This window comes from Otolemur garnettii, unplaced genomic scaffold, assembly GCF_000181295.1.
Source record: "Otolemur garnettii isolate 467f Iridium unplaced genomic scaffold, OtoGar3 scaffold00019, whole genome shotgun sequence".
Classification (NCBI taxonomy): Eukaryota; Metazoa; Chordata; class Mammalia; order Primates; family Galagidae; genus Otolemur; species Otolemur garnettii.
In genome coordinates this window covers 15,986,978-16,014,051 of record NW_003852414.1, presented here as the reverse complement: position 1 = coordinate 16,014,051, position 27,074 = coordinate 15,986,978, and the positions used below count along the sequence as shown (strand labels likewise).

At 39.5% G+C, this 27,074-nt stretch overlaps 1 protein-coding gene across 1 annotated transcript in view; it reads right to left on the bottom strand.

The window, feature by feature from the left end:
- Positions 1-24,374, bottom strand: part of CUBN (cubilin) — a 245,379-nt gene extending 221,005 nt beyond the window's left edge. The window contains exons 1-14 of the mRNA XM_003786786.2: positions 24,259-24,374; positions 23,738-23,867; positions 22,450-22,545; positions 21,581-21,619; positions 19,268-19,369; positions 18,506-18,609; positions 12,600-12,726; positions 11,513-11,675; positions 7,328-7,459; positions 6,385-6,480; positions 5,918-6,036; positions 5,256-5,442; positions 3,414-3,526; positions 439-673 (exon numbers count right to left, since the gene is read on the bottom strand). Of these exons, the coding sequence (XP_003786834.1) occupies positions 439-673; positions 3,414-3,526; positions 5,256-5,442; positions 5,918-6,036; positions 6,385-6,480; positions 7,328-7,459; positions 11,513-11,675; positions 12,600-12,726; positions 18,506-18,609; positions 19,268-19,369; positions 21,581-21,619; positions 22,450-22,545; positions 23,738-23,867; positions 24,259-24,371 (1,756 nt within the window). The 5' untranslated portion in view covers positions 24,372-24,374. The remainder of the gene's footprint in view (positions 1-438; positions 674-3,413; positions 3,527-5,255; positions 5,443-5,917; positions 6,037-6,384; positions 6,481-7,327; positions 7,460-11,512; positions 11,676-12,599; positions 12,727-18,505; positions 18,610-19,267; positions 19,370-21,580; positions 21,620-22,449; positions 22,546-23,737; positions 23,868-24,258) is intronic.
- Positions 24,375-27,074: the final 2,700 nt, after the last annotated feature.

Sequence of the window (27,074 nt, the reverse complement as noted above, 5' to 3'; positions counted from 1 at the left end):
CATATGCCAGAGGTGGCAGATTCAAGCCCAGCTCAGGCCAAAAATAATGATAATAATAATAATAATAAAATAAAAAATAAAGAAATTAGGGAGTAGTTAATAAGATAAGAAATACTGTGAGGTGGAGTGGATAATGCTATCATTATACCATTTCTGCAGTAGATAACTAGTAAAGCTCATAAAAATGTTCAGTAATTTCATTAGGGATTCATTAAAAATCATGCTTTTTACTATCTTACATTCCCTGCTAATTTTCTTACCTTTGAATACAAAATAAAATTCCAATTCATTCTAGATTTAGTTGACTTTAAAATAATTATAAAGATTTTATGCATCTCTGGATCTCAAAACATCTCACATATCAAAAAGGCTAACACTGATCAAGAAAATTTAAGAACCTCAAAATTTTGCCTGGCTTTTCTCCGTGTTTACACATACCTGGTTGCTGTGTTTCCCATCTCACTGTGAAACCTCTCTGGCTTCTTAAATGTTCGGAGTAGAAATGAAAGTAGAGGGCATTGTCACTGCTGAAGAGCTCTCCAGGGGGGCTGAAGCCACAGAATCGTCCAAGTTGAAGAGCTGCAGAAGAATCCCCATCATAAATCTGAAGAAACTCATGTGGACAATTGTTCGCCCAGTCTAACTGGAAAAAAGTAAAACTGATACGCAGGACCTGAAAGTGTAAAGGCCGCATATATTAGTTTTCATTTCCATACTAAGTAGGAAACACTCATATTGAGTCATTTTCAAGAGAAAAATCTATCGTTTCTTAATTACCTACCAATATATGTGGCAATTCTAGATATTCAATGGCTTGTACCAAAAATTTCTAAAACCAAACTTCAGGTAATATCAAAATATATCAAAAAATCTTTTTTTTTTTTTTTTGAGACGGAGCCTCAAGCTATCCCCCTGGGTAGAGTGTCATGGCATCATGCTCACAGCAACCTCCAACTCCTGGGCTCAAGCGAGTTTCCTGCCTCAGTCTCCCAAGTAGCTGGGACTACAGGCGCCCGCCACAACGCCCTGCCATTTTTTGGTTGCAGCCATCATTGTTGTTTGGCAGGCCGGGGCTGGGGATTTGAACCCGCCACCTTAGGTGTATGTGGCTGGCGCCTTAGCCGCTTGAGCCACAGGTGCCGAGCCTATCAAAAAATCTTAAAGTCAATAAAATGAATTTACCTAGATTTTATTAAACTATTAAGTTCATTAAATAAAGATACTTTGAATACATAATGATCATGTTTTCAAAATAGTCAAATAAATTAAACATTTGAAAACCTACCTTGAATTAAGTTTAATTGACTAATATAGTCATTCACAAAAATTTATAGCCTGACCCCCTTCCCCTCCCCAGCCCCCAAATAACCAGTAGTGTGTATTATACACATGGGCAGGCTTATCACTGCCCCTGGCATGCTGATTCCATAAGGGCTTCCAAACTTCTTGACTAGATTCTGATGCCCAGGCCAGACTCAGGTAGAGGCTGAGAAGGCCTGGTGTGAATATTTAAAGTCTACAAGTCTTCAGGGATTAGGTATCAAACAGGGATAAGAGACGGTGAGTGTAAAGAATGAGAGGAAGGTAACATGAAGAGTTCTGAGCTCACAATTGGGAGAAAAGAAATACAAAAATATGTCTCTGGCTTGGTGCCTATAGCTCAGTGGCTAGGGTACCAGCCACATACACTGGAGCTGGCGGGTTTGAACTCAGCCTGGACCCACCAAACAATAATGACAACTACAACAACAACAACAAATAGCCAGGCATTATGTTGGGCGCCTATGATTCCAGCTACTTGGGAGGCTAAGGCAAGAGAATTGCTTAAGCCCAGGAGTTGGAGGTTGCTGTGAGCTGTGATGTCAGAGCGCTCCACTGAGGGCGACATAGTGAGATTCTGTCTCACAAAGAAAAAATAAAAGCATCTCTGAGTAAAGGGTTAAAATGTATTAGAACATAAACTTCAAATACAATAATATCACTAATAAAATGTAAAAGATTTTGTATTGACAACTACATGTAAGACAATCAACTAACCGAAAGAAGGCTATTATTTCATTTGCATCAGAACCCCAAAATCACAATATTCAGCTAATGAATAAGAATATCCAGAATTTTTGCAATTCCATGCTAGGGTATTTTTAATCTCAGTTACTTGTCATTGCCTCATTTTCACTCTTGAAGCAATTTAAATGAAAATCATATAAATATTCATTTATTCAACTATCCTAACTTTTGAATGTTTTCTACTATATTATGTACATTATGGTAGGAAGAAGATATAAACTCACAATGATAAAGAAAAACTGAGATGAATTTTCTTACAACTAAGAAAAGTTTTTCACATAAGAATATTTTTTAAAAAGAAAAATATTTTCAATGTCAGGAAATAGAATTCATGCAAACTAAATGGAAGGAAGGAAATTCACGTAACATACCAACTGGGAAATTTATTTTGGCATGTATTTTATTATAGGACTACCAGGCCCCAAAGACCTCTCCCTCCTCAAGGGAAAAAAAATGTTTTGAGACCCAGGTACAATGCCCTCTGTCACATTACTTTGCTGGAAAAAGTTAATAGGATTTCAAGGGGAAATCTTATCTATTCAGACACACCACTTTATTTTTATGAGTCCAGGAGTTGGTTGCGAAACAAATATTTAGGAATGCCTGAGTAATTAATGTCAGGGAATAAAGCACTAAAAACTTTCCACTCGGATCTTAATTTGAAGAGTATTCACTCCGAGCAACAGGCTTTGGGACCAAATGCCCAGGGTATACGTGCTGCTTACAAATCACACCCACTTGGACAAATGTCACGATTGCACTAGGCTCTGTTTCCTCATATGTAAAATGAGGATAATAATTCCCATCTTTCAGGGTTATGAGAGTTAAAAATAGAATGATGTATTTATTGTATGTGATGCTTACAGCAGATCACCTGGTAGAGAGATGACATTTGATAAGAAAACTTTTGATAGGAGTCACAATGTTTGCACAATAAACCAGCATAAAATCGAGTGATCTTCTTCAGGCAATGTTGTCTTAGTATCGGTGTGACATTATAGATTAACGACTGGCTGGCTTCCAGTCAACCCGTATAGAGAGTCATTCATTTTGCAGAACGCATGGGCTTGGGAACCAGACAAACTTGATTTTAAAATTCAACTATTCCAGTTCAAAGATAAGAAGTAATTTTAATTGTTCTTTAGCTTCTCTTACTTTCTATTACTTCATCTGGAAAATGAGGATACTATCACTTATTTCAAAGAGTTAGCATAAGGTTGGAGAAAGGCTGGCAAATGTCTAGCCCAAAGCCTCGTATCACCGTATGTACTTTATGTAATGTATGTGCATATCACTATTTATATATGCCAATGAATGTACGTTTGAACAGGCACTATTATGTTTACCTTTCCCGCTTCTGTTCGGATAACCCAGAAGCAGTTAACATCATGAAGAAAACCAACATCAGGGCTCTGATAGCTGAAGCTTCCATTTATCCCTGTGAGAGATTCTCCACAAACTGCAAAGAAAAGGATGAATTGTGCTTTATAGAGATTCCTAAAAGGAAGACACTGGGCAACTCTGCCCTTGCTGCTGAAATATTTCGGAATTCTGAATAGTAAGTTTTGGAGACAAAAGCCCTCTTGTTCCTCTTTCTCTAGCCTCATTTTTTCTGTCGACACCTATGCGAATTCTGCCACTTGTTCAAAGTCCAATTGACAGCTCATCACCTCCTCCTGGAGCTTCCCTGACTCATGATATTTTCTCTGGCTTTCATTCTTTCTACCTCTATGACACTCGAGTTTTCCTTACGCAATTCAGCTCATATCTTTAGTTCCTCTATCTCTTCTGCCATTTTGTTAGTGTCATCTCCTCAGCTGGAAGGTAACCAGATAAGAGGATAAAGTGTAGAAACTACCATCTTTCTATACCAGTGGTTCTCAACCTTCCTAATGCCACAACTCTTTGTTTCAGTTCCTGTGTGTCACGACCCACAGGTTGAGAACCGCTGTTTTATACCATCTTTCTCCACAAGGTAGGCCGTCATCCTGAACACACAGCAACCTCTCAGTAAGCGTGGTGAATCTGAATCAGGAGTAACAGGCGCAGGGTGTAATGTGTACAAGGGACTTTATGGAAGAGATTGAATCTGATATCCTCCTTGGGGGCAGATTCATTGGATGGGAAACAAGGAAGGAATTGGAAGAGGTGTGTGGTGACAAATATCCCAAATTAAAGAATACAATGGAAATATTCGTGGTATATGCAGCCAGGTGGCAAAATTAAACTACCTGGCTTGAGTGGGGATATTTTAGAGATAAGGTTAGATGAACAGGTTGAAGACTGAAAAACAATCCCAATTTTTACTCAGTAAGCAATGGGAGACACTACATATAGTCTAGAGCAGAAGAGTGAAACAAGTAAGGATAGTACTCTAAAGAAATCAAATATCTGCTACAAAGAAAATCTTCCCTTAGAAAACTATATTCAGGACAGTGCCTGTGGCTCAGTGGGTAGGGCGCAGCCCCATATACCAAGGGTGGTGGGTTCAAACCCGGCCCCGCCAAACTGCAACCAAAAAATAACCGGGCATTGTGGCAGGCTCCTGTAGTCCCAGCTCCTCAGGATGCTGAGGCAAGAGAATCACCTAAGCCCAAGAGCTGGAGGTTGCTGTGAGCTGTGTGACGTCACAGCACTCTACCAAAGGCCACAAAGTGAGACTCTGTCTCTATCAAAAAAACTAAAACAAAACAAAAAACTATATTCAAAATAACACAAATTTTTGCCTTATCCCTGGTTTCACAAAAATTGCTCTAAAAATTCTGAACAACAAATCAGAAGCCAAAACATGTGTTTGAAAGAATGAGGATGCACCTTCACAATAAAAATAAAACAAGAAGTGTCGATGTGAAATATCAGAGATACCAACTGTCAAATTTAGTACTTAAGGACATTGGACACTTCATACTTAATAACCTTATACAAAGAATGCTTCAGAGTATCTCATCTTCATGAAAGTGGCAAATACTAATTTAGTTCTTCTTTTGACAAAACATTCTGACTCAAGTAGATATTTATAAATATATGCCTTGTGAATTCCATGCCATTTCTGCGTGGAAGGACTTAGTTCTCACTATCTGAGCAATGGGACAGGAAAGTAGATTCAGTAGAAGGATCAGCAGAAGGACTCATTAGGGCATGATGCTGGTAAGTGTGAGTGTCTGTGGCATGAGAAATGCTGGCCGTACCTTGCTGGGGATTCTGGCAGAGAGGTCCAGTCCAGAAACGTGTGCATTCACAGTGAAAAGAATTAACGCCATCCACACAAGCTCCTCCATTCAAACACGGGTTGCTCAAACACTCATTGATGTTTTCTGTACAGTTGACACCCGCCCAGCCTGATTCACACTTACAAAAATAACCAGAAACTGTTTCCTAAGGAAAAGAAACCACATAATACCATAAAACAAATAGATAAAGAGTAAACTTGAATCAATCCAAATGATAGAGAAAAGTGGTGTTAATGATGTCTTTAACAGGTGTTGAACCATACTAAGTATTTTCTGGTAGCCTAACTCATAATTAACAAGCTTAAATGGTCATTGCTAAGTATAAGCAGTCAGATTTATTTGAATCAAACTTGGCTTGGTTTACTATTTTGTAAATCACTGAGACAAAAAAAAAAAAAAAATCAACTCATTGGTTTTTATTGAGAACTAAACTTATTACCTACCATTCAGCTGAGAGTTATTGGCAGAGTCTTATCTTAAGCTTGAATCATTACCTTCAAACTCATGAGTCATATCAAGACATCTTTTATGGAAGTGAAACTAAAAGTATTCTCAAGTACTTCATCTTGGAAGTACAGAAGAAGAGGCAGTACAGTACAGAGGAAGAGCAGAAGTCTCACCGTGCACTCTCCATTTAAACAGGGGTGACTTAGGCACATATTACTGAGTTGCACACAGCCATTTGGCCCATAGCCATTTCCAGTGTATCCCGGGGGACATGTGCAGAGAGGTAAAGAACCTGTTCAGAAAAAAAAAAGTAGAAGAGTAAATACAGGTCTCCTCTTTAATTCAGGTGCAGTAACTAAAGTCAGGATCTGCTGTCAAGACAAGGGCCCACCAACACCAAGTCTGCACATTTCCATGGGCAGACAAAACAAGATATGAGAAAAAATATTAGAATCTTAATTTTTCAATTTTTTTAATCTTAAAATAAGAAAGCCATTAAAAATTCAAATGTTTACTTTCATAAAATGGATTAATTTTTGGTTTAAAGGTCAACACAAGAATTTTGAGGACAGAGGATTTTGTTTTAAAAATGTTTCAGAGGGTCATGTTAAAGTATTCCAAGACAAAGATGAGTGATTACCTAGGGCCGAGGAGCAGGCCGCGTTGGGGTGGCAGCCTCCGTTATTGGCTGAGCAGATGTCTATGATCGTGCACACTCTGCCATCGCCCTGGTACCCTGGTCAGAGCAAGGGCATGAGAAACAATGTCAAGAACATGGGAAAAATGCTAATCTGCCAATAAACTACCATGAAATAGACCAACCAGGGTTCTTCTATCATCAAAACAGAAAGTCTGAATCTAAACTGTCATAAATACATAACATCCCATAAGACAAAGAAACAGAATTAGTAACCTGATTATAGTAACTATGTTCTGGGTTGTTTTCTAATGAAAACAGAAATGTATAGAACTCCTGGTAGAGTTAGAAAGTGCTGACACTAAGAAAGCTGACATTTTTTAATCACAGTGACTCTGATGCTCTCGGAGGTAAATGGTAACAGAAGTCCAAAGTACTATAGTTTTGAGTTATTAAAACACACAAGACTTTTGTTCATTACTTAGAACTCCCTGAACTTCTTGGAAAGCAATTTAGATCAGAGGATAGAAGAAATGATTCTTTTCAGAGAAGAAGGAGACTAACAATGCTTTAGTAAATTTAGTAAACTTTACTTGCAAAACATCTCATGACCTCACTATATTAATAATTTATTTGTGGGAATAATGGAGGGGCAAGTCCACAATCCACACAGAAAACTTTTCAGGCTCTGCATTTTCTCAGTGGCCCCTTCACAGTATGTAAAGGCTTGTTGCTTTGCATTGATATTCAAATGTTTTTTATTTCTTTCCTATAATATAGTTGTGCTCATGTGCTTATCATCCACGAGATGATCAAAGCTCTCTGCACTATCCAATTTCTCTCCTTAGACAGTAATTCTATTGAAGACAGAGCACAAGCTTCTGTTTTCGAATGTATGTGTCCCCTGTCATGGTGTCAAGAAGCTGACACGGCACTGCTGCTGCACCTGGTGGACAGGCCCGGCAGTGGTAAGATCCAGGTGTGTTCACACACTCCACAGGTGGAGACACCGAGCAGCCGCCATTGTTCATCTCACATTCATCGACATCTTCGCAGAAGTAGCCATTTCCTCTCCAGCCTAGAACAACAAGATTTGAACGTATACTCTACAGAAGTGCAAGTGGTCAAAGTACACACAAACCTGCTCTACTCAAGGAACGACATATCCAGATGAGATATGACTAGGATATGGGCAAAAATTCTTTTAAATTCTTAGTCAAATTCTGGAAAAGAGGCAAATGGGGCACCCTTATATACTGGTCGTTGGAAACATTAAACTAATATAAACTATTTGGAAAGAAATCCGGCAGTATTCATTAAACATTTTTAAATACCCTCTAACCATTCTACTTCTTGAAACTTACTCTCTTGTGATAGAATAACAAGTATATTAAGATGTAGGTAAGAGAGTGTTCACTGTGATACAATTTAACAGGAAAAATCCTCAATGGTCACTAGCTTCATAGCTGAACACTCTCTGACTCATCTATACCAAATACTACAACTATTAGTATTATGCATCCATCTACGTGCACACGCACACCCACACTGAAAGCTATTTTCCATACATATTTTAATTAAGAATACTACATGTTAGAATGATATGCAGAGTCAAGATCATACTTCCAATTTTGAGAAAGAACCTTCTAAAACCCTGCATATATATGTCTATATAATATGTTTGTATGAGTGAAAGAAAGGGCCGAGGAAGGGAGAGCAAATGGCCAGCGGTGGTCCCATTAGGAGGATGAGACTGAAGGAGGATGAGAATATCACTTTACTTAAGTCGCTCCTGTATAATTCAATTGTTACAAGTTTAAGTACATATAAGAGTTAAGATTATTATTTTTATAATTCAAATTATTAAAATGATAAGAATGTTTAAAAACTCTTCAAGCCCTCAAAATTCAGGCAGTCCCCAAGTTAAAGACGACCCAACCTCTGGCATTCCATACTCACTACCAGGCTCCCAAGACTCCCCGTAAGGATAATTTATAGTTAAATAATCAATAATTTGAGAACTAGTTTCCTTCTCTGCATGTAAACAACCCTGAATGGCATAAGTGGTTTACAGGCACAAATTCTTTACACTAGGGGCTGGTCTCAGGGTTCATACGTCTTGACTTTTCTATTCGATTTTGAGTCTGTGTTTACCCTGATGACTGTTCCTCCAAAGCAAAAGTCCACCACAGGTCCAAGTGAGCCTGGGAAGGGAAAGGTGATTACAGTGGAAACTAACGGAGAAATGATTAGGCGTTCAGAGGAAGGCCAGATGCCATCATTTACCAGGAAAGTATTGGACTTCAGTTGCTGGACTATTAGAACAATTATAAAGTAAAAATAATGGATCATGTGAAAGGCAGCGCTCCAGTGAAAATATAGCATCATATAATTACTAAGCAGCAGAGTGGATTAATTACTGAAATGGAAAGGTTGTATTGATTTGATTAGAAGATCAAAGTAAGAGTAACATTCCTATTAGTCTAGCATTGATGCAACATTAGGTGAAGGTTAATTGAACTTTAATATTCTTTTTTGAAATTTCTTCTAGCTAAACTTTTTATATGAGTTTGTTTTTATGTTCTGTTTGTTGGAACTAAAAGAAAGAGCAGAATAGTTTCTGTAACTTATTATTACAATACAGGGTATTATTATTAGTATTAGAATTACACTATAGTATTATTGACACATATGAGCCATTATAGTATTGTTATTATTATTATAACCATATATGCACTGTTCACTGGGGATCCAACTTACATACAAATCCAACCCAAAGACATTCTCAGGATTGTATTAATATCTTGTCCATAGCCTAGGATCTGTCTATGTTTATATTCTTTCATACAAGTAGAGTCCCCTTCTGAGAATCTAACTAAGAAAACTACCATGTTTGTGCCTGATGAAATGAGGGTACAGAGAAAAGGTGGCAGAAAATATACCCCAAAATTAATTGTAATTTTTTGAATGATAAGAGTATGAGGTTTGGGGGGGAAGAGGGATTTCCTATTTTTATAGTTTCTATTATATTAGCAGCATATAATACTTTGATACTCAGGAAAAAAAAATACGGTGATTAATAGGAGAACACAAAGCTTTTGTTTCTCTTTTTTCTCTCTAACAATAAAAACAAGAATGTAAGAACACATTCCCTATCTCCTAATTTAAATAATTTATTTTTCTGATTTCTAGTTTTTATACATTGTCACTAACAAATTACCTTCAAGAATGTGATTGATTGCAAATTTTGCTTGCCCTTCAGAACTAAGAGGAAAGAAGCTTTTTCTTTTTAGAGACAGAGTCTCACTTTTACTGCCTTCGGTAGAGTGCTGTGACATCACACAGCTCACAGCAACCTCCAACTCCTGGGCTTAGGCAACTTTCTTGCCTCAGCCTCCCAGTAGAAAAAGCTTTTCCTTTTTCTTTCTTTTCTTTCTTTTCTTTCTTTTCTTTTCTTTCCTTCCTTCCTTCCTTCTTCCTTTTCCTTTTCCTTTCCTTTCCTTTCCTTTCTTTTCTTTTATTTCTTTTCTTTCTTTCCTTCCTTCTTTCCTTTCTTCCCTTCCCTTTCCTTTCCCTTCCCTTCCCTTCCCTTCCCTTCCTTTCCCTCCTTTCTTTCTTTCCTTTCTTTCTTTCCTTCCTTCCTTCCCACCCTCCCTCCCTCCCTCCCTCCCTCCCTTCCTTCCTTTCTATCTTTCTTTCTTTTCTTTCTTTCTTTCTAGACAGAATTTCACTTTGTCACCCTGGGTAGAGTACTATTGCATCATAGCTCACAGTAACCTCAAAATCCTAGGCTCAAGGAATCCTCTTGCCTCAGCCCCCTGAGTAGCTGGGCCTACAGGTACCCGCCACAATGCCTGGCTATTTTTAAAGACAGAGGTCTTGCTCTTGCTCAGACAGGTCTCCAGTTCCTGAGACTAGGCAATCCACCAGCCTCCGCTTCCCAGAGTGCTAGGATTATAGGCGTGAGTCACTGCACCTGATCTTGCAAGTTTTTTCAATTCTTTCTACTTTTATAAGATCCAAACCTATAAAATGCAGAAAATCAATGCATCAAAAGTCACTAAGTGAAGCCAAATGTGTGTGGAGTTCCTTGGTGAGACAGAATAACAGAGTGTTCACAAGTTCAATTGCTTCTCAGCCTTTTAGCTAAGACCAAGTGCCGAAGTTCAGATCAGATCCAGAGCCAGCCAGAGCTGGGTTTAAATCCCATTTACCCATAAGCTACGTGATCTTGGGGAAGTTATTCAACCTTTCTAAGTCTCCAGTTCTCATATTTAAAAATGTGAATAATACTAATTCCTATCATTTCTTGCTATTGTAGTTGTAAGAATTAAAATAAAAATTGCTTACACGGTGAGCAATTATGAGATTTTCATAAAAGAACAACTGTCATTATTATATTTTCTTTAAGTGCCACTGTCTACGAGCACCCAGGGAGTGCAGAGAGGCCTTGTCAACTTCCTGAGGTCTGGTTAGTTACTTACCAGTGCACCCAGCACAGTCTGCTCACAGTAAAGCCTCACAAGTATGAGTTGAACAAGAGACAATGATCTCACAGAATAAGATATATACTTGGATGCAAACCTAGGCCATCTTTGACTAAAGACTCATCAGATGGCCATATATGTAGCAACTTACCAGATGGCCTTCCCTGGACACTCAATCTCTGTAGAGCTGCAGGAAAGCTAGAAAGCCCTATTTACATCTAGGCCACAAGGTACTCTTAGGACATATCCAAGTGAGAACCACGGAACTGCCATGGGGGCACAAACAGGTCAAATAATTTACCCACGTTTGCAAACATCTGGTTAGCCTGAAAGGTAGGACTAGAATATGTCTTTGGATTTCAAGTCTAATCAGCTGGTTGATAATCACAGCAGTACAGTTTTTAACCTCACAAACTCTACAGCTAACTCTGCACAAAGTTTGACTCCTGAACAGTTTTGGACACACTCCCTGCTTTCTTTTATAGGACCGTTATACCAGTAAGGTGGTCTTGAGCAGACGTTAGTGAAATGGGACACGTAATGGGATTTGAACACCTCCTAAGAAGGGTCTTCTTATCTGTCAGTAGCAGAAGACAATGAGTTCTGGCGCATTGCAAGCCTGGCTCACAGCCCTGGGAAGGTACCTGTTGGACAGGCTCCACAGTAGAAAGAGCCCTGGGTGTTGAAACACTGCACATGTGTGGAGCACGGCTCAGGCTGGAGGCTGCACTCATCTCTATCCACCGTGCAGGCAGAGCTGTTTGGAGGGGACGTCCACCCGGCATCGCAGATGCAGCTGTACTTGGGCTGGCAGGATGACAACGGAGAGAAAAAGGACAATCACGAAAATGAACAAGAAAAGCCTTTGAAAATCTCACCAAACCCCAAACTGTTTATCCTCTAACATTTATTTCCATGAGGCCAGTGGAGTGAACTTTTCTTCTCCTTCCCATGTGATTAAGCATTTAAACCAGACCAGGCAAAAAGGGAAACGTCTTTATTTCAGAGAGAGAGAAACCTATAATTTACCCCAAAGATGCCAGGGCCAGGGCAACAACAATCCAGAACTGTAAGTCAGTATAATTAAAGTCAATCAACTTAGCCTATGGTTTTTAGAGGGGGAAAAACACCCATGTAGGCACAGACCCTGGAAAATCAATTCTGTTTATTTCCTTTTACAAAGTCTCTCCCCTCCTGCCTGCCTCTCACCCCCATTATTGGAAAGAAACCATTTTCTATCACATGGGTAGAAAAAATAGAAATCAAAATAAAGAACTGAAGCTCTGGTGAAGAGCCAAGTGGGTCAAGGTCATCAGTACCCAGAGCATGGAGGGGCCCTTGGGGAAGTGGGTTCACAGAGTCTGCAGCCTCTCAGGGACTCAGGGGCTTAAGAACTGCTGCTCCTTAAAAAGGCATTCTGCTGGCAAGACTGGGCCTTCTGTGTTTCCACACCTTGTCATTGTTACAACACAAAAGGCCAAAAGTAGGTTGCATCTCACAGAGAGATTAGTGACAGAATAATAAAAATGTTACTATTTTGTATAGTGGAATCTTAACCTCTGGGTCCTGTTTTCTGCATACCTCCTCTCCTCTCCTCCCCATACCCTGCTTACGGGCGGGCAGTGGTGTCACCTCTGCAGCTACAGGACATGCCTGTGTACATTTGGTACAGGGTGAAGAACTGCTAAGTGTGGCTCCCTACCAGGGGTCCCATTTGGGAAACAGACCCACCTTTCCAACCTGCTCTCGGACTAAATCCTCACAGATGCCGTGGATGCAGAGTGCCTTAGAGCCCCCTTCGCAGTCATCATATTTGGAGGCACACTGGGGTCCATAGGTGTCAGGGGAGCAGTGGCAACTGTTGGTTACCAAGGGCACAATGTCAGTGCTAATCATACGTCCAGTGCCTGGATCTTAGCATCCATGTGGACAATAATTCAAACTGCTGGTCAACGATGATAATGTGGAATCACAAACCAGCAAGCAGAGTTACTGGCTAGAGTCTAAGAAGAAAATTACTCTGCTTTGCTCTAAACAGTGGATTGAACATTTTTTCTTCCTAAACTGTGTTAGAGAATCACGACTTATTATCTGATAAGCTTAGCACTATAAATTCTTCAGGTATCACACAATCAAACAGCAATCTTAAAGGCCAGACATCTATAAACCAAAGGTTATGGAGTTAGCTCAAGAAGGTAAAAGGAGAACAAATTTACTCATTGTTCACCTGGCTGGACCACCCCAAAGGCTCTCATCTGTAACCCCACACACAATGTGGTGTCTGCATCTCGTAATCTGTGATAATTATTTCTACATTCCACAGGGCAATCTCTCTTCTAAGTCATAAGAGATACAGTAACATGGAGACAATTCTTTCATAGTTACATTTTAATTCACAGAAAAATGTGATAATTATCACATACTACCTAAACACCAGTGGGTTCTTATTACTAGAAAATTTCAGTCTTAAACCACTGCAGTTCTCGAAGTTGCTAAGTTAGCTTTATAATGGAAATTTGTAAGGTATGAGCATGGGAGTTGGGGGAAGAGGGAGGTGTTGAGGAATCATAGAAGCCTCAGCTTATTTGCACATGTCTGAGCACATCTGTGGAGTGGGAAAGCCAAGCCCAAGGTCACCATTGGCTGGAGCTGAGCAGCACTGCGGAGGGAAGCCCTCGTGGAGAGAAAGGACCGTCAGTGCCAGGCCTCAAAGACAAGGAACAGAGGCACAGCCTGGAACCAGGAGCTCATTTCTGAGCATTCTAGGAAAAGAACCATTCCAAGAAGTAAAGTAGATCTTTTAACAATACAGATTGAGCTCCAAGCAGTCGAGCTAACGTCCGTGGCTGATAACACATTAATGACAGGGTGGGAAAGGCAAGTTTGGCTGTTGGAGAAGCATCTAAAGCCACACCCTGGGCACAAGTGGCCATGGTGGGCCCCAGAAACATTGCTGGAGGGGCATCTGTTGGTGATTTGTAAGGGGGAGGGAATCAATGAATGTGGCCAGAGATGGAGAGTAGGAATGCGGCAAATCCCACATAAGCACTCACATGCAGGATGGCATGTGAGAATTTCAGACACAAATACATTTTGGGGTATAAGGATGCCCCGTGCAATTTACAACATCACTATATATTTATGTAAAAGCTGTTTCATTAAAACAACTACATTTCTGAGCATTCCAAGACTGCTTTTCTCATTATGATTAGGTCATACATGAATAAGAAGTGATTAATCCTAAGGACAAATTCAATTAGTCACTCCCGATCTATAGCTCTTTACCGTCTCCTCATCTCACTCCACTTTCCTTCTCATACTTACTCCCTTTTCTTTCTCTCTCCCGTCCCTACATAAAGTATTCTTACAGAGAATATAATTAGACTCTTGAGGATTATAAAACTTGAGAACATTGCATACATATATTTGAGAATTTGATACAGGACACTTCATTGCTAAAAGTTTATTTCACCTTCACCCAACACCCCTGCCATAATTATTTTAAAGAATCTTTAAAGCAGGCTCAGCACCTGTAGCACAGTGGTTATGGTGCCAGCCACATACACCGAGGCTGGTGGGTTCAAACCTGGCCCTGGCCAGCTAAAAAACAATGACAACTGGAACAACAACAGTAAAAAAATATCCAGGCCTTGTGGTGGGCACCTGTAGTCCCAGCTACTTGGAGGCTGAGGCAAGAGAATCGTTTAAGCTCAAGAGTTTGAGGTTGCTATGAGCTGTGATACCATAGCACTCTACCCAGGGTGACAGCCTAAGACAGCCTAAGATTCTGTCTCCAAAAAAAAAAAAAAATTTAAAGAATCTTTAAAGCAACCATTACTAGCTCTCTAAGTCTGTTTTCTATGTATAAGTGATCTGAGTGTTTGGGACAAGACTGCCCAGGATCAAATCCTGATTCTTCTTAACTGTTCACCGCAGACAATGTACTAACTCCCTCTTGCCTGAGTTTCTTACAAAATAATAGTGGTGATTTGTGAGCACTGTGTCATATTGCAGTCTAAAAGCGTTCCCCTATAGGAAGAGCTCCAAAATTTGTGTTTATCTCATCACTAAGTGCTTAACAACTGGAAAATGATGGAGGAATGGAGAGGAGATTCTGGTTCACAGACTCAGAGTTAAAGCTCTCCTCTTTATCTCTGTCTTCCTTCTCCCTTGCTATTGTCACTTGGAGACGAGTTAATCCCCACGCTCTTCTCTAAGCAGCTAACGCATCCTTCATTCGAGCTCAGAGAATGTGAGGAGCAAAAGGGAAGAAGGAAGCAAAGTAAACTCTGTAGCCTTCCTTGCTATGCTCCTCACAGTCAGGTATTATCAATTTCACTTTATAAACTCACATTCCCCACACATTAGGAATTGGTAGAAGATAATGATTACAAATTTAGGTCTGTTTGACTCCTGCATTGTGCTTTCTCCATGTTAAAATCCTGTGTTCTAGAAGGCAGAGTCACTATGAAGACTGCATTTTTATGTCCTTTTAATATTACACTATTGACATGCAAAATTAACTCTCAAGGTGTCTTGACACAGCAAAAAAAAAAAAAAAAGAGTAATTACTTATATATCTCCCTAAGCAAAAATAAAAATCACATAACTAACTTACCACCATTCCTGCTTTAGTTATTAGTTACTGATTTAGCAGAGGTCATTTTTGTAATGACCTTCTATTGCTGGTTTGGTTCCAGCAGAACAGAGCTAGGCTTTTCTTTGAAAACACTGCAAGTGCATGGGGCAACTGAGGAGAGGTCAAATACAGTCATAGTTTAACTTACGTTAGGGTCCAGGGTTCAATGCTAATTTCACTGAACTGAAAGACATGATGAGTTTAATATCTAACTAATACCCAACTAAGCCACAACCAGATTCTAATCATCCTCCTCCTCCTGGAGAAACAAACAAGTTCATCCCTTTTTTTTTGCAGAAAGCGATGCAGACCTCAGCCCTTCCTAAGTATCTTCCATACACTATTCATACATGGCAAGTTTGGATTGCAAGGGCTGTCTTCAATCCAAAGCAAGCAGAGAGCCATAAGAATCAATTTTTCAGAAGAAAGAGTCGGTGACAGTGACAAGTAGCAAAATACCAATTTGCTGGCTGTACGAAGCACATGGGGACAGGATACCACTCTATAACAATCAGTGGAAACAGATTTTTTTTTTCTTCTCTATAAATCGTGAGTCTAAAAAAGAATCTTTACCAGAAATTTTCCCATAAAACAGGGCTTCCAATTCATTAGTGTTTTTATCTTTTCAAAGGTATTTAAAATTATGAATTATTAATCCCGTTAAATAAAGACTCATTTTTCTCCCCAGGTAAATGAGCTTGAAGGGTTAAGGGCACTGAAGAGTGCCCCAGGTCCAGAGCAAACTTTGCCCACAATGATCACATGTTCACAGCTCCAGACCCTTCCTTGAGGGTCAGCAAAGTGAGTGCTGAAGTTTCCTAAAGCTTCAATATAGATACTGATAATTAAGAATTTAGTCTCACATAATGAATAGCAATCAAGAAAGTGCCGAAATTGTCTGTTGTTTTATTACACAGATTCCACAAAGCAAGAATTTAATCTTATGCTCAAGTACATCTTTTCATGGTCTCTTTTTCCTTCTTAAGTCTTCCTCATATGCCTGCATTAGAGTATTTGTGGTCTAGATACCTGGGGTATAAAGCTAATGTAACAATTTTAAAATCTCAGTGGTTTAAAGCAACACTGTTTATTTGATTATTATTGAATTGAAATTTTCTAGTAACAAAACACCTGCTGCTAGCTCGGATATTATGTAATAGTTACTACACGCTGCTAACAAATACATAGCTCTGTCTTTCTGATATTCGTGCATTTGAACAAAGAGCTCTAACCTCTGACATGCTGCGTCTAGTTGTGAATGTTAAAGTGCTTTTTTCCTTGTCCAATTTTCAAGGAGAAAAAATGATGAAAACAGCCACAATAGCTTTTGCTTGGTCTATGGATCTCACATATTTGTCATTCTGTTGGTCCACAAGACCTTGAAAGACAAGGACAATAAAGGAAGACCAGGAGTGAAATCCAATCTCTGGTACATTCCGAGATACCAGGAAGGTCGGAAAGAGTAAGTGCTGGGAGTCAGGGCCTTTGCGGCTGATATCCCCAAATAGCAATGCTCCTTGATAAACGCCCATAGGCAGAAACCAGGAGATAAATCTCTTAAGGGAATGAAAGATCCTGCATTTGGATCCAGGCGTGTTCATAAAAGCAGGGTGCAGGGGGCTCATTGAAGTGAGAAACAAAAGCCTGAAAGCAAAATGCTCTTTAATAACATAATACTGAATATAAGTCAGAAGTGGTTCATTTTCATTTTTCACAATGATTGAACTCATAGACACTTCTCTCAGAAGTTTAAATGATTTGAGTTTATTCTTGGGAATGAGCAAAGTTTCAAAGATCAGATCAAAAGAACAAAAGAGCCAATTAAATGAACAGGAAAGGACTGTGACTCTTTTCAAAAAAAAAAAAAATAGTGCCATAGCCATGGAGATAAAAATAATTATTGTGCTCATTTTTGCTAGAAAGACTAGAATGGATATTGGTATGAGGAACTGAAGAACAAGATAGCAGAGACTCTAATAAGAGGGCAAATAATTGCTCTTTAATCCAGTGAGATTCTACCTTGGAGCATGGAAAGAATTTGTTCATGTCCTCACAGAATCAATTTTTTAACCCTTAAAAATCACAGAATATAAGAGACCACGGAATATACGGGAAAGATGATTTCTAGTTTAAAAAACGATCTTTAAGCAGAACTCTCCTCAGTTGCTCCCTTTTAAGGGAGAAAAGCAGTGAGTGTTACTTCCTTCATTGAACCTCAGTTCAATCTTTGATCTTGTTGTGGTCAACATTTTGATGTAGCATTGAATGAAGCTATTCTCATTCAAATTGTGAGTTTGTTAATACAGTAGAATATCTGTAAGTTGACCACCAAGGCACTGCAACAAACCAGTCCACACATGGAGGTGGTCAACATAAGGAACTAGGTCTAATGAAGTGATATGTACATGGGGTGCATGTCTGGTCTATGACAATTAGGTAAACTTAAGGTGGTGGTCAGTGCAGGAAGCGAGTCAGCTATGGAGGTTCTACTGTGTGCATAAGAAGTATGGCAGTGGGGCCTTGGCATGGGGGCTGTCCCTTCTCCACTTAAAACCATTCAGTAGTGCCCTGTCAGCGCTCTGGCTCTTACCAGCACATCAGCTCATATCATACCATGTTGTCCTTACTGAGGACAACACTCTGAGCCAGTCACACTGGCCTTCTTCCACAGGGATGCTAGAGAAAAGACTTTTTGTCTATGGCCATCCCACCCCAATATGCCTGATCTTGTCTGATCGCAGAAGCTAAGCAGTGTTGGCCCTGGTTAGTATTTGGATGGGAAAAAAGGATTTCTTCATAGAGTGAGAGTCAAGAATTCAGCAGCTTTTCTTCATTTAAGTAAAAATAGCTATATACATGTGTTTATGTGTCTGTGTATTTCCCTGTGGGGTACCTAATTTTGCTGGTAACACAGTTAACTTTGGATGCTCTTAACTCTGGGATGTTTTAGTCCTTCAGAAATGTATTTGATATTGAAAAAAAAAAAACAGGTTATTACCTGTAACTCCCCACCGTATTCATGCATGTGGCTCCATTCTGGCAACTCATGGGTGTTCCTGAGTAAATTTCACATTCATTAACATCATCTGAGCAGAGAGGACCCTGTGGTCACATAAAAAATAAAATCAGGGCCAAAGGTCACAGAGCTTTCGGGGGTGGGGGGCTATTATTCATCTGATATGTTTAAGGATTTGCACATGGATGACAAGTAAGTCCTTGGTAATACAATAATATGAATAACAACCTCTGGTTATCCTTCCTCTGGAATTCAGATTTGACCCAATAGAACCAAATAGCTCTTCATAAGATCATCGTAGTTATACAGAAGAGTCCCTATCCAAGCTGAGACATAGCACAGTGAGACTATGCTTGGGAATGCCTACTTAATGTTCCAAATGTTCATTTTGAGAACATTTCCATGATTACCAGAAATAGGCAAGAAAATTTACAAAGGTATGTCAAGAATCCTGCAATATTTTCCAACGCTAAATAATTTAATTTAGTGCTAAGAGAAGTAGCATGCCATTCCGTGTAGTTGTCCAAGTAAGTGAACCTCTCCTTAAAATGGCTTGGTGTTCAGTGGGTTATATAATCATCCTCGCCACTGTCTGGATTTTGGCATATATAGTATAATTCATTCTGATTTGAGGCCACAGAATCCTAGAAACTTTGGATGGAGAATTCCGTATGCCTGTATGATTTCCAGAAAACCACGGATGCTGACTTGCCATCATTTTCAACCAAAAGCCAAGTGACTCACCTTCCACTGTGAGGGACAAATACAAAAAAAGGAGTCGTGCAGATTGAGGCAGGTTCCACCGTGTTGGCAGGGGTTGCTGCCACAAGCTGTTTTGTCCAGTGTCTGAAACAAAGACAGAACAGTCATTGAGACAATGGTACTTGTAGTCAGCAGCAATAAAAGTCAGGTTCTGGCACAGGTGTGTGTGGGGGTTGGAGGGTTACATCTTACTCCCAATCAACTTGGGCTTCCTCCAGATTTTAAACCAATACCTTATGTTCATCTTCAAATCAACTCTCTTATGAAAAAACAACAAGTCTCTTCTATTAACAGTCCTATTCATATTCCTTCCCATGCTTTTAACCATGGGTGGGATGAACTATGGGGAAGAGAGGATTCTCACTTTACTCTTCGGAAAAGTATTGTTTCCCTGAGACATCCCCATCAGTGCACAAGAGTAAAGGTTTCAGGTGTGGAAATAAGGATAGACGTTCCTATGGCATGAAGAAAAGAAAATGGAAACTCTGGTTCTTTGAGCTATTATTCTTACCTTTGGTACCTCCATGCAAGCCTTTGAAATCTGATCATCAGCTGCCACCCCTCCTCCCGTGGGTTAATGCGACTGAACTCTTTTCACTCCAAGTCCTGCTGTTTGAAATGTGGCCAACTAAGATAACACTTTTCACCCTGTGCTCACCTGATCCCTTTCAGACCAGAGCCACAAAAAGGCCCCCTTTTGTCTAGCAACCTGGGGAATCTTACCCTTTGTCAGCCACCAGTTCCAGTCTTAAAAGATTTTTCATGCCTTTGGGGGCAGAGGAAACTTCTTTAGGGGGACAAATGATGATACAATGAAAGCTGTTTTATTAAGTTCACCAGTAGTTGAATACTGTCTTTTAAAAAGTTAAAATAGGGGGAAATTATTCATTACATTGTAACTATTCATTACATGTACACACACTGACTCACAGAGAAAATCAAGTCTGCTTGCTTCACATTACAAATGAAATAGAGAGCCGGAGGACAGCAGGTGACTTCGTACCACTTATTTCAAACCCCATTCCCTCTCCATCTTTGTCATAAATCAGGAGGCCGTACATGTGGGGGTATCTTTATGGATCCTGTTTTATTATATGACTCTGTTTGTCTCCTTTTCTACCAGTATCACAATTAGCTCTGTCCTTCAAAGGACACCATTAAGAACATTAACCATAAACTTATTAGAAGTTTTTCTGTTGTACAAAAGCAACATTGTCTGGGGATTGAAAACCCAAAGCTTACGGGAAATGACATCAGCCAGAAGGAAGACAATAGGGAGTGACAAGGACTGCGGCAGAGAGCACTTGCCCCACGAAAAGGCACAGCGGCATTCACTTTTGACAATCATTAAACACTCTTCCTGGGGGAGGAAGGACAGTCTGATCTCATGCAGACCAGGCCTCCAGTTCTTGACCTTTGGTAAGAAAAACGAGCCCCCCAGGAGGCTGCACCCTCCGAGCTGTGTCTTGTTCCTTGGCACTGTTCCTTGCTCGTTTTTATTCCCTGAGATGCTCTCTAACAAGATGACAGCTGAGGGGTCAAGATGCTGTCACAGGGGAGAAAGGGAATCCATGAACTTTTCTGCTAAACTTAAATCCCCCAAATAGAGGCCAATGCTGGAAGGATAATCAAAACAGATGAAGAATACTGGATTCTTATCCTGGAATCCCCAAGTTTAAGTATGGAGAGATTCTGTGCATTTCTCTGCTCAGAAGCTTATGGCTTCCACAGAAGTCTTAGAAAGGCCAATACCTACAAAATGGGTAAGAAGCCTAAGTTCACCCAGACCACTTTCCACACATCTTGGAAAGTTATAAAACATTTGTTCTAAGAAACTGTCCAAGTTGAATTACCAGCGAATATACTTTTAAGGAAATTTGGAATAGTTTTTGATCCATCCCAGACTTCTGAGCTTAATGTCAGACAGGATACATGGCTTTGGAAACTGAGTCCTTGGTGCCAAAATCAGCAAGACCAGAACCACCAGCCAACCAAGTGCAGCAGAGATAAGCCTGACACAGTTAAAGGTCCTGTGGGGGGCGCATGTGGGCTGAGGTTCAGAGTCAGAGACCTCATGCGCTCAGTGACCTTGGGCTGGTCACTCGTCCCCCTTATACTTGGCTTCTTCATTTGCATCCTGGAAGCCTAGGCAGGGATAATAATTAAAGTGTGAGAGAAAGCAAGCCCTTGATAGTAATCAACCATCTCCTTTTAAAATGAGGGTGCCAGCTCTATCAATGATTCTAGTATATTTTCTGTAAAAAAGTGTTAGATATTCTAGAATATAGGTCTTACCTGCTGTAAGCCTTGAAATTTCCTTTCAAGATCCATGAGCTAGCAACAGGGAAGAAAAGCTTCAGTTAGCTGGTTCAAAGGCATTTCAAATGTGACATTACACCCTTGCCATACATCTAAATTTATTTATTTATTTATTTATTTAGACAGAATCTCGCTCAAGTGCCCTGGGTAGAGTGCCATGGTGACATAGCTCACAGCAACCTCAAACTCTCGGGCTCAAGCGATCATCCTGCCTCAGCCTCTTGAGTAGCTGGGACTACTTGCTCTTGCTCAGGCTGGTTTTGAACCTGTGACCTCAGGCAATCCACCCACCTCAGCCTCCCAGAGTGCTGGGATTACAGGCCTGACCCCTGTGCCTGGCCACCCTAGCCGTATTTTGCTAACATCCTCTGCTGGAAACTCCCTTCATCTGCTTGTTCCCGTTTCTGTTGCCTTTTCTCTCTTCGTTCCTCCTCCCCTCCAGGATTCCCTTCCTTCCTATTTCCTTCTGTGACATAGATTCATTTTTCAAAAAGGGTATTTTTAAAAAGAATATGATTTACCGATGAGTGGACTCTGCTTCTCCGCACAGTCGCTGTGGGAATTTTCATAAATGCTGTGATGCACCTGCTTCGCCCATCAGAGGGCTGCTGTCAGAACTTGAGCCAGGCCTATGTATGCAACAAGGCTTTGCAGAGCATTTCCTACCTTCTGCCACCACTTCTACACCCTCCGTTAGGGCTGAGTCATTGAAGCCAAAGAGCCATAATGACAGTGCTAAATCCCTAACATGGATACAAAATGGATATATTCTCTGCAAAGCGGTTGCTTACCCGGTTGAATTAAGAAGAACCCACTTGCTCTTTCGCTGTGGACGTCAGACTTACCTTGGAGTTAAGCTGATGGATTTGACTAGATATATTTTGAGGCAGACCAGTTGCACTCTCTTTTAAATTTGTAATATCATCTTTGTTTTTCTGGATCTAATTTTGCAAAAGGAAGAAGAACAATATCTTACAGGGATAAAATAACCTTGAGCAGGGGTCTGTTTTAAGCATGACAATCTTGCCTGTAATCATAAAAACCAAAGAATGCCATGTATAATAAACATCAGACTGAAATAGCCATGGCATATTTCTACCTACTCTTCTCAGTAACAATCTATCAATGTATTTTCCACTTGCATTTTTTTTCTTATAATAACAATCTAGGATGCTAATTAAGAAGCCTGGCTTGGAATTAGACCGTTTAGATTTTAAGTCTTGGCTCAACCATTTATTGTGTGTCCGGGGCAAGTTACTTAACTGCTTCTGGTTCCTTTACCTCCCTTATAAATGGAGGGTAAATGAAGCCCACCCCACAAGGGAGGGTCCAGTGAGATAACCCACAAAAGGTGCAAAGCACAGTGGATGGCCCATAATAAGCTCTAAATAATGCGGGCTTGTGACATTATGAATGATACCTCAGTGTGACGTAGCCAATTTTGAGCCCTGAAAACATTTAATAAGGCAGGAGAACAGTTGGCTGATTCTGTTCTGTGGCAAAAATAAACTTTCTGTACACCTTTTTCTGGTCCCCACCTGCCCCCTTTCCCTTGTAAGGGACTTGCACTTTCATCCTGTGTACCTTCTTTACTCTGCACAATGAGCCACTTTCTGCTGCTGTTACTCACTCTACCCACCATTAACCCTGGGCCATTGTTCTTTACAAGAACACATCTACATCTAACTGTATTCTCTGCGCTAAAGATTCAAGGTACACCAGGGAAGGGGGAAAGGGTGGCTGAAGGCAGATTGATTAATGGATACAACATACAATCAGACAGAAGAATGAAGACGTAGCATTTGATAGATCAGTGGGATGACTGAAGTTAACATTAAACTATTGCACATTTCAAAATAACTAGGAGAGAACAATTCAAATCTTCCTAGTATGAAGTAAAGAACTATTTAAGGTGAAGGATATCCTAATTATCTTGATTTGATCTTCATATATTATATACATGTGTAATTGTATATATGCCTATAAATCTATACCTAAAAAATATATGCATCAGTTAAGTATCAATAAAAGTAATCCAAAAAAGATTCAAGGTACATATTAATATAGACCTGTTCAGTTAATTTACCATATATGGATATACAAAGTGACTTCAAGATCTTTCCAGTATATTACCTGATGTAAACATTCGCTGAGATCTTCATCATTTAATTTAATTTTCCCCAGAGATCCAGTTCTAAATTCAATGTTTTGGGATGACCCAGTAAGGAACACTAAATTTCCCCTCTCTGTAGCCATCCGAGGCCTGTTACAATTCAAACCAGAGAATTTACCAGTAAATAGCACACATAATTTTAAATTCAAAACAGCAGAGTTCCCCACTGAATAACTGCCCAGATGGGCCTTCACTTTGTGATCCTCTCCACCAAACTCTCCCTGCTCATCTGTCATTTCTTCCCTGCAGCTTTCCTGGAGATGTCCCCCAGTAATTGCATGCTGGGATTATTTACAAAGTGACAGATAAATAATTTGCATGCATGAAGGTAATTCCATATGTCCACGTAATTTTTTTCCCTGTTTGCTTTGTAACATCATTTTCCTCAAGAAAAGTCACACTTTTGTTTATCTGGCTGTTTGGGGAAACTGGTGAGGAGCTACCCAGCCCATCAGCAGGAATGATCTATCTATTTACTTACTGTTGGAGATCGATGTTTCTGTTTCGTTGCTGCAGCTCAAGTTCCACAGCTTCACCATCTAATTCAGCAAGTGTCAATAAAGTAACCAAAGTAAAAACAATAGGGGAAGCCATGTCCCCCACCAGCCTTAGGCTGTCATGTAAGAGGCCACTCCAACCGAGTGTGGGAGTTTGGAGAACTGCAAACCAGGCAGGTGCACTTTGGCCCAGGGAATAACCTGTAACTTTTCAGTTTTTTGTTCTTCGCCCTAGAAGGCTATGTTATTTTTTCTTCTTAAGAGATGTAAATGATCTTAGATCTTCGGTACTCTTCAACTTGTAAGAGGTCAAAATCTACCATAAGTGATGCACAACTTAATCATTATCTATTTGACCTTTGAAACAGTAACAAGCAGCTTTGAAAACATGCACTACAACAACTTTTTCTTAAGAAATAGCCACCTTTCAACAAAAGTGAACTTGGTCGTATCCACACCTTTCTCGGGTCCTCTCTCTCCTTCCTCACCTCCTTTGTAGAGGGTGCAGTTCTACTCAGAGAACTGAGGAAAGCCAGATCTCCATATGAAAAAGAAGTCGAACTTGTACCTTATAAAATATACAAAAATTAACTCAAAATGGCTCAAAGTCCTAAATCTCAGAGAAAAAATAAAACAATAAATCTCTTGGAAGCAAACACAAGAAATACTTGTGACCTTGGATTTGGCAATGATTTCTTAACACCAAAAGCACAGGCAACCAAAAGATAAATTGCACTACACAAAACTTTTGTGCATCAAGAAAACACTAGCAATAGAGTAAAAAAACAACTCATGGAATGGGAGAAAATATTTTCAAATCGTATGTATAATAATGGGTTAATATTTGTAATGTACAAAGAACTCCCCCAACTCAGCAACAAAAAACCCAACTCAATCTTAAAAATGGGCAAAAGACTACATACTCACTTCTCCAAAGAAGATATGAAAATGACCAAAAAGCACATGAAAAGATGTACAACACCAGTTATCATTAGAAAAATGTAAATCAAAACCACAATGACATATCACTTCATATTCATTAAGATGACTATTGCTGGAAAAAAAAGTGTTGATGAAGATGTAAAGAAATTGGAACCTTGTGCACTGTGGATGGGAACAGAAAATGGTGCAGCTACTATGGAGAACAGCATAATTCTTCAAAATAGCAGACATAGAAATCACATAGGATCCAGCATTTTTACTTCTGAGTAAAAAGAAATAAAAGCAGGGACCTAAAAGAGATATTTGTACAACCACGTTCATATAACAGCCAAAAGGTGGACACAACCCAAGTGTCATTCCATAACAAAATGTATTTGCATACAGTGAAATATTATTAACAGATGCTGTAACCAGGATAAACTCTGAGACATTAAGCTCAATGAAGTCAATCAGTCACACAGAGAAAACTACTGCCCCATTCCACTTACATGAGATGCCAAGAATGGCCAAATTTATAGAGACAGAAAGTATTTCCCAGGGGCTGGAATGAGAAAGAACAGAAAGTTACTGTCTTATGGGCATAATTTCACTTTGGAAAGATGAAAAAAGTTCCAGTGATGGATGGTGACGTTTGCTCAACTTTAATGTACTTGACATCACTGAATCATAACCTTAAACAATGATTAAAATGGTAAATTTTAACTTATGTATATATTACAATAATTTCTAAAAATTGAAACCATCATTAGGAAATGGGATAGGAACTGCTTGCTATAGAAACCAACTTAAGGGAAAAAAAGAATACCTTTGCTCCTGGATTATAACCTCTAAATTATAACTCAATAAAGCTGATTAAAATGATTTATCTTATATACTTATAAACATTGCCATATTTAAGGATAATACTAAAGTTGGTGTTCAATTATATGCTAATAAAAGATGTCTAATAGCTTTTCAATAAATAGTTACAGGTAAAATTTATCACAATGACCCAGGTTTGTGTGAAAAGTTAACAACTTGCTATGGGGAGTGGAGAGAAAGCTTGACAATGTGAAATATCTGACAATTTTAGAACAGGATAAAATAAGATGAGTTAGAATCTTTCAGCACAAAAGACATCAAATTCTCTGAGCAATGAACCTAACTATTTTCATAAGTATATTTTCCTAAAGGTCACTGGACTCAGCAAATTTTTCTAGCGGAATAGAAAAGGTCTTATGCGTGATTCTCATAAGGATTTCCTCCTTTACAGGATTTTTTCTCTCTTTTTTTTTTTTTTTTTTTTTTTTTGCAGTTTTTGGCCAGGGCTGGGTTTGAACCCACCATCTCTGTCATATGGGGGCCAGCGCCCTACTCCTTTGAGCCACAGGCGCCACATCAACGTGTTTATTATTAAACCTAGTAAAAACAAAAAGAAAGAAATATTCTTTCAAAGTCTGACTTTTGATGAGACCAGCTCACTTACGGCACTCTAGCTTAGATCAATAAACAATTCAGTCTGTCTGCATATGTCAACACTACGTAATCACTATAAAAATCAATTCCTGTTTCCACAGCATTATCACTGATTCTGTTTACTTAATATGTTCAGAATTTCTTCAGCAAAGATGAATTAAAATAGTTGTAGAATCCATGACCTTCCTAGTTAGTATAGTGAACCATCTCCTCCCTCCTTCAAGTAAACGTTTCATAGGCCTCAAATTCAATCTTTCGCTGACTAATAAAGCTCTCATCTCCTCCCTAATCCATATTCATTTCACCAATATTCTGAATGTGCCCTTTACATATTAACTACCTATAAGATGATATGAGCACGTGTAATGAATTGCAAATTCTTACCTCAAAGGCTCACGTGTAG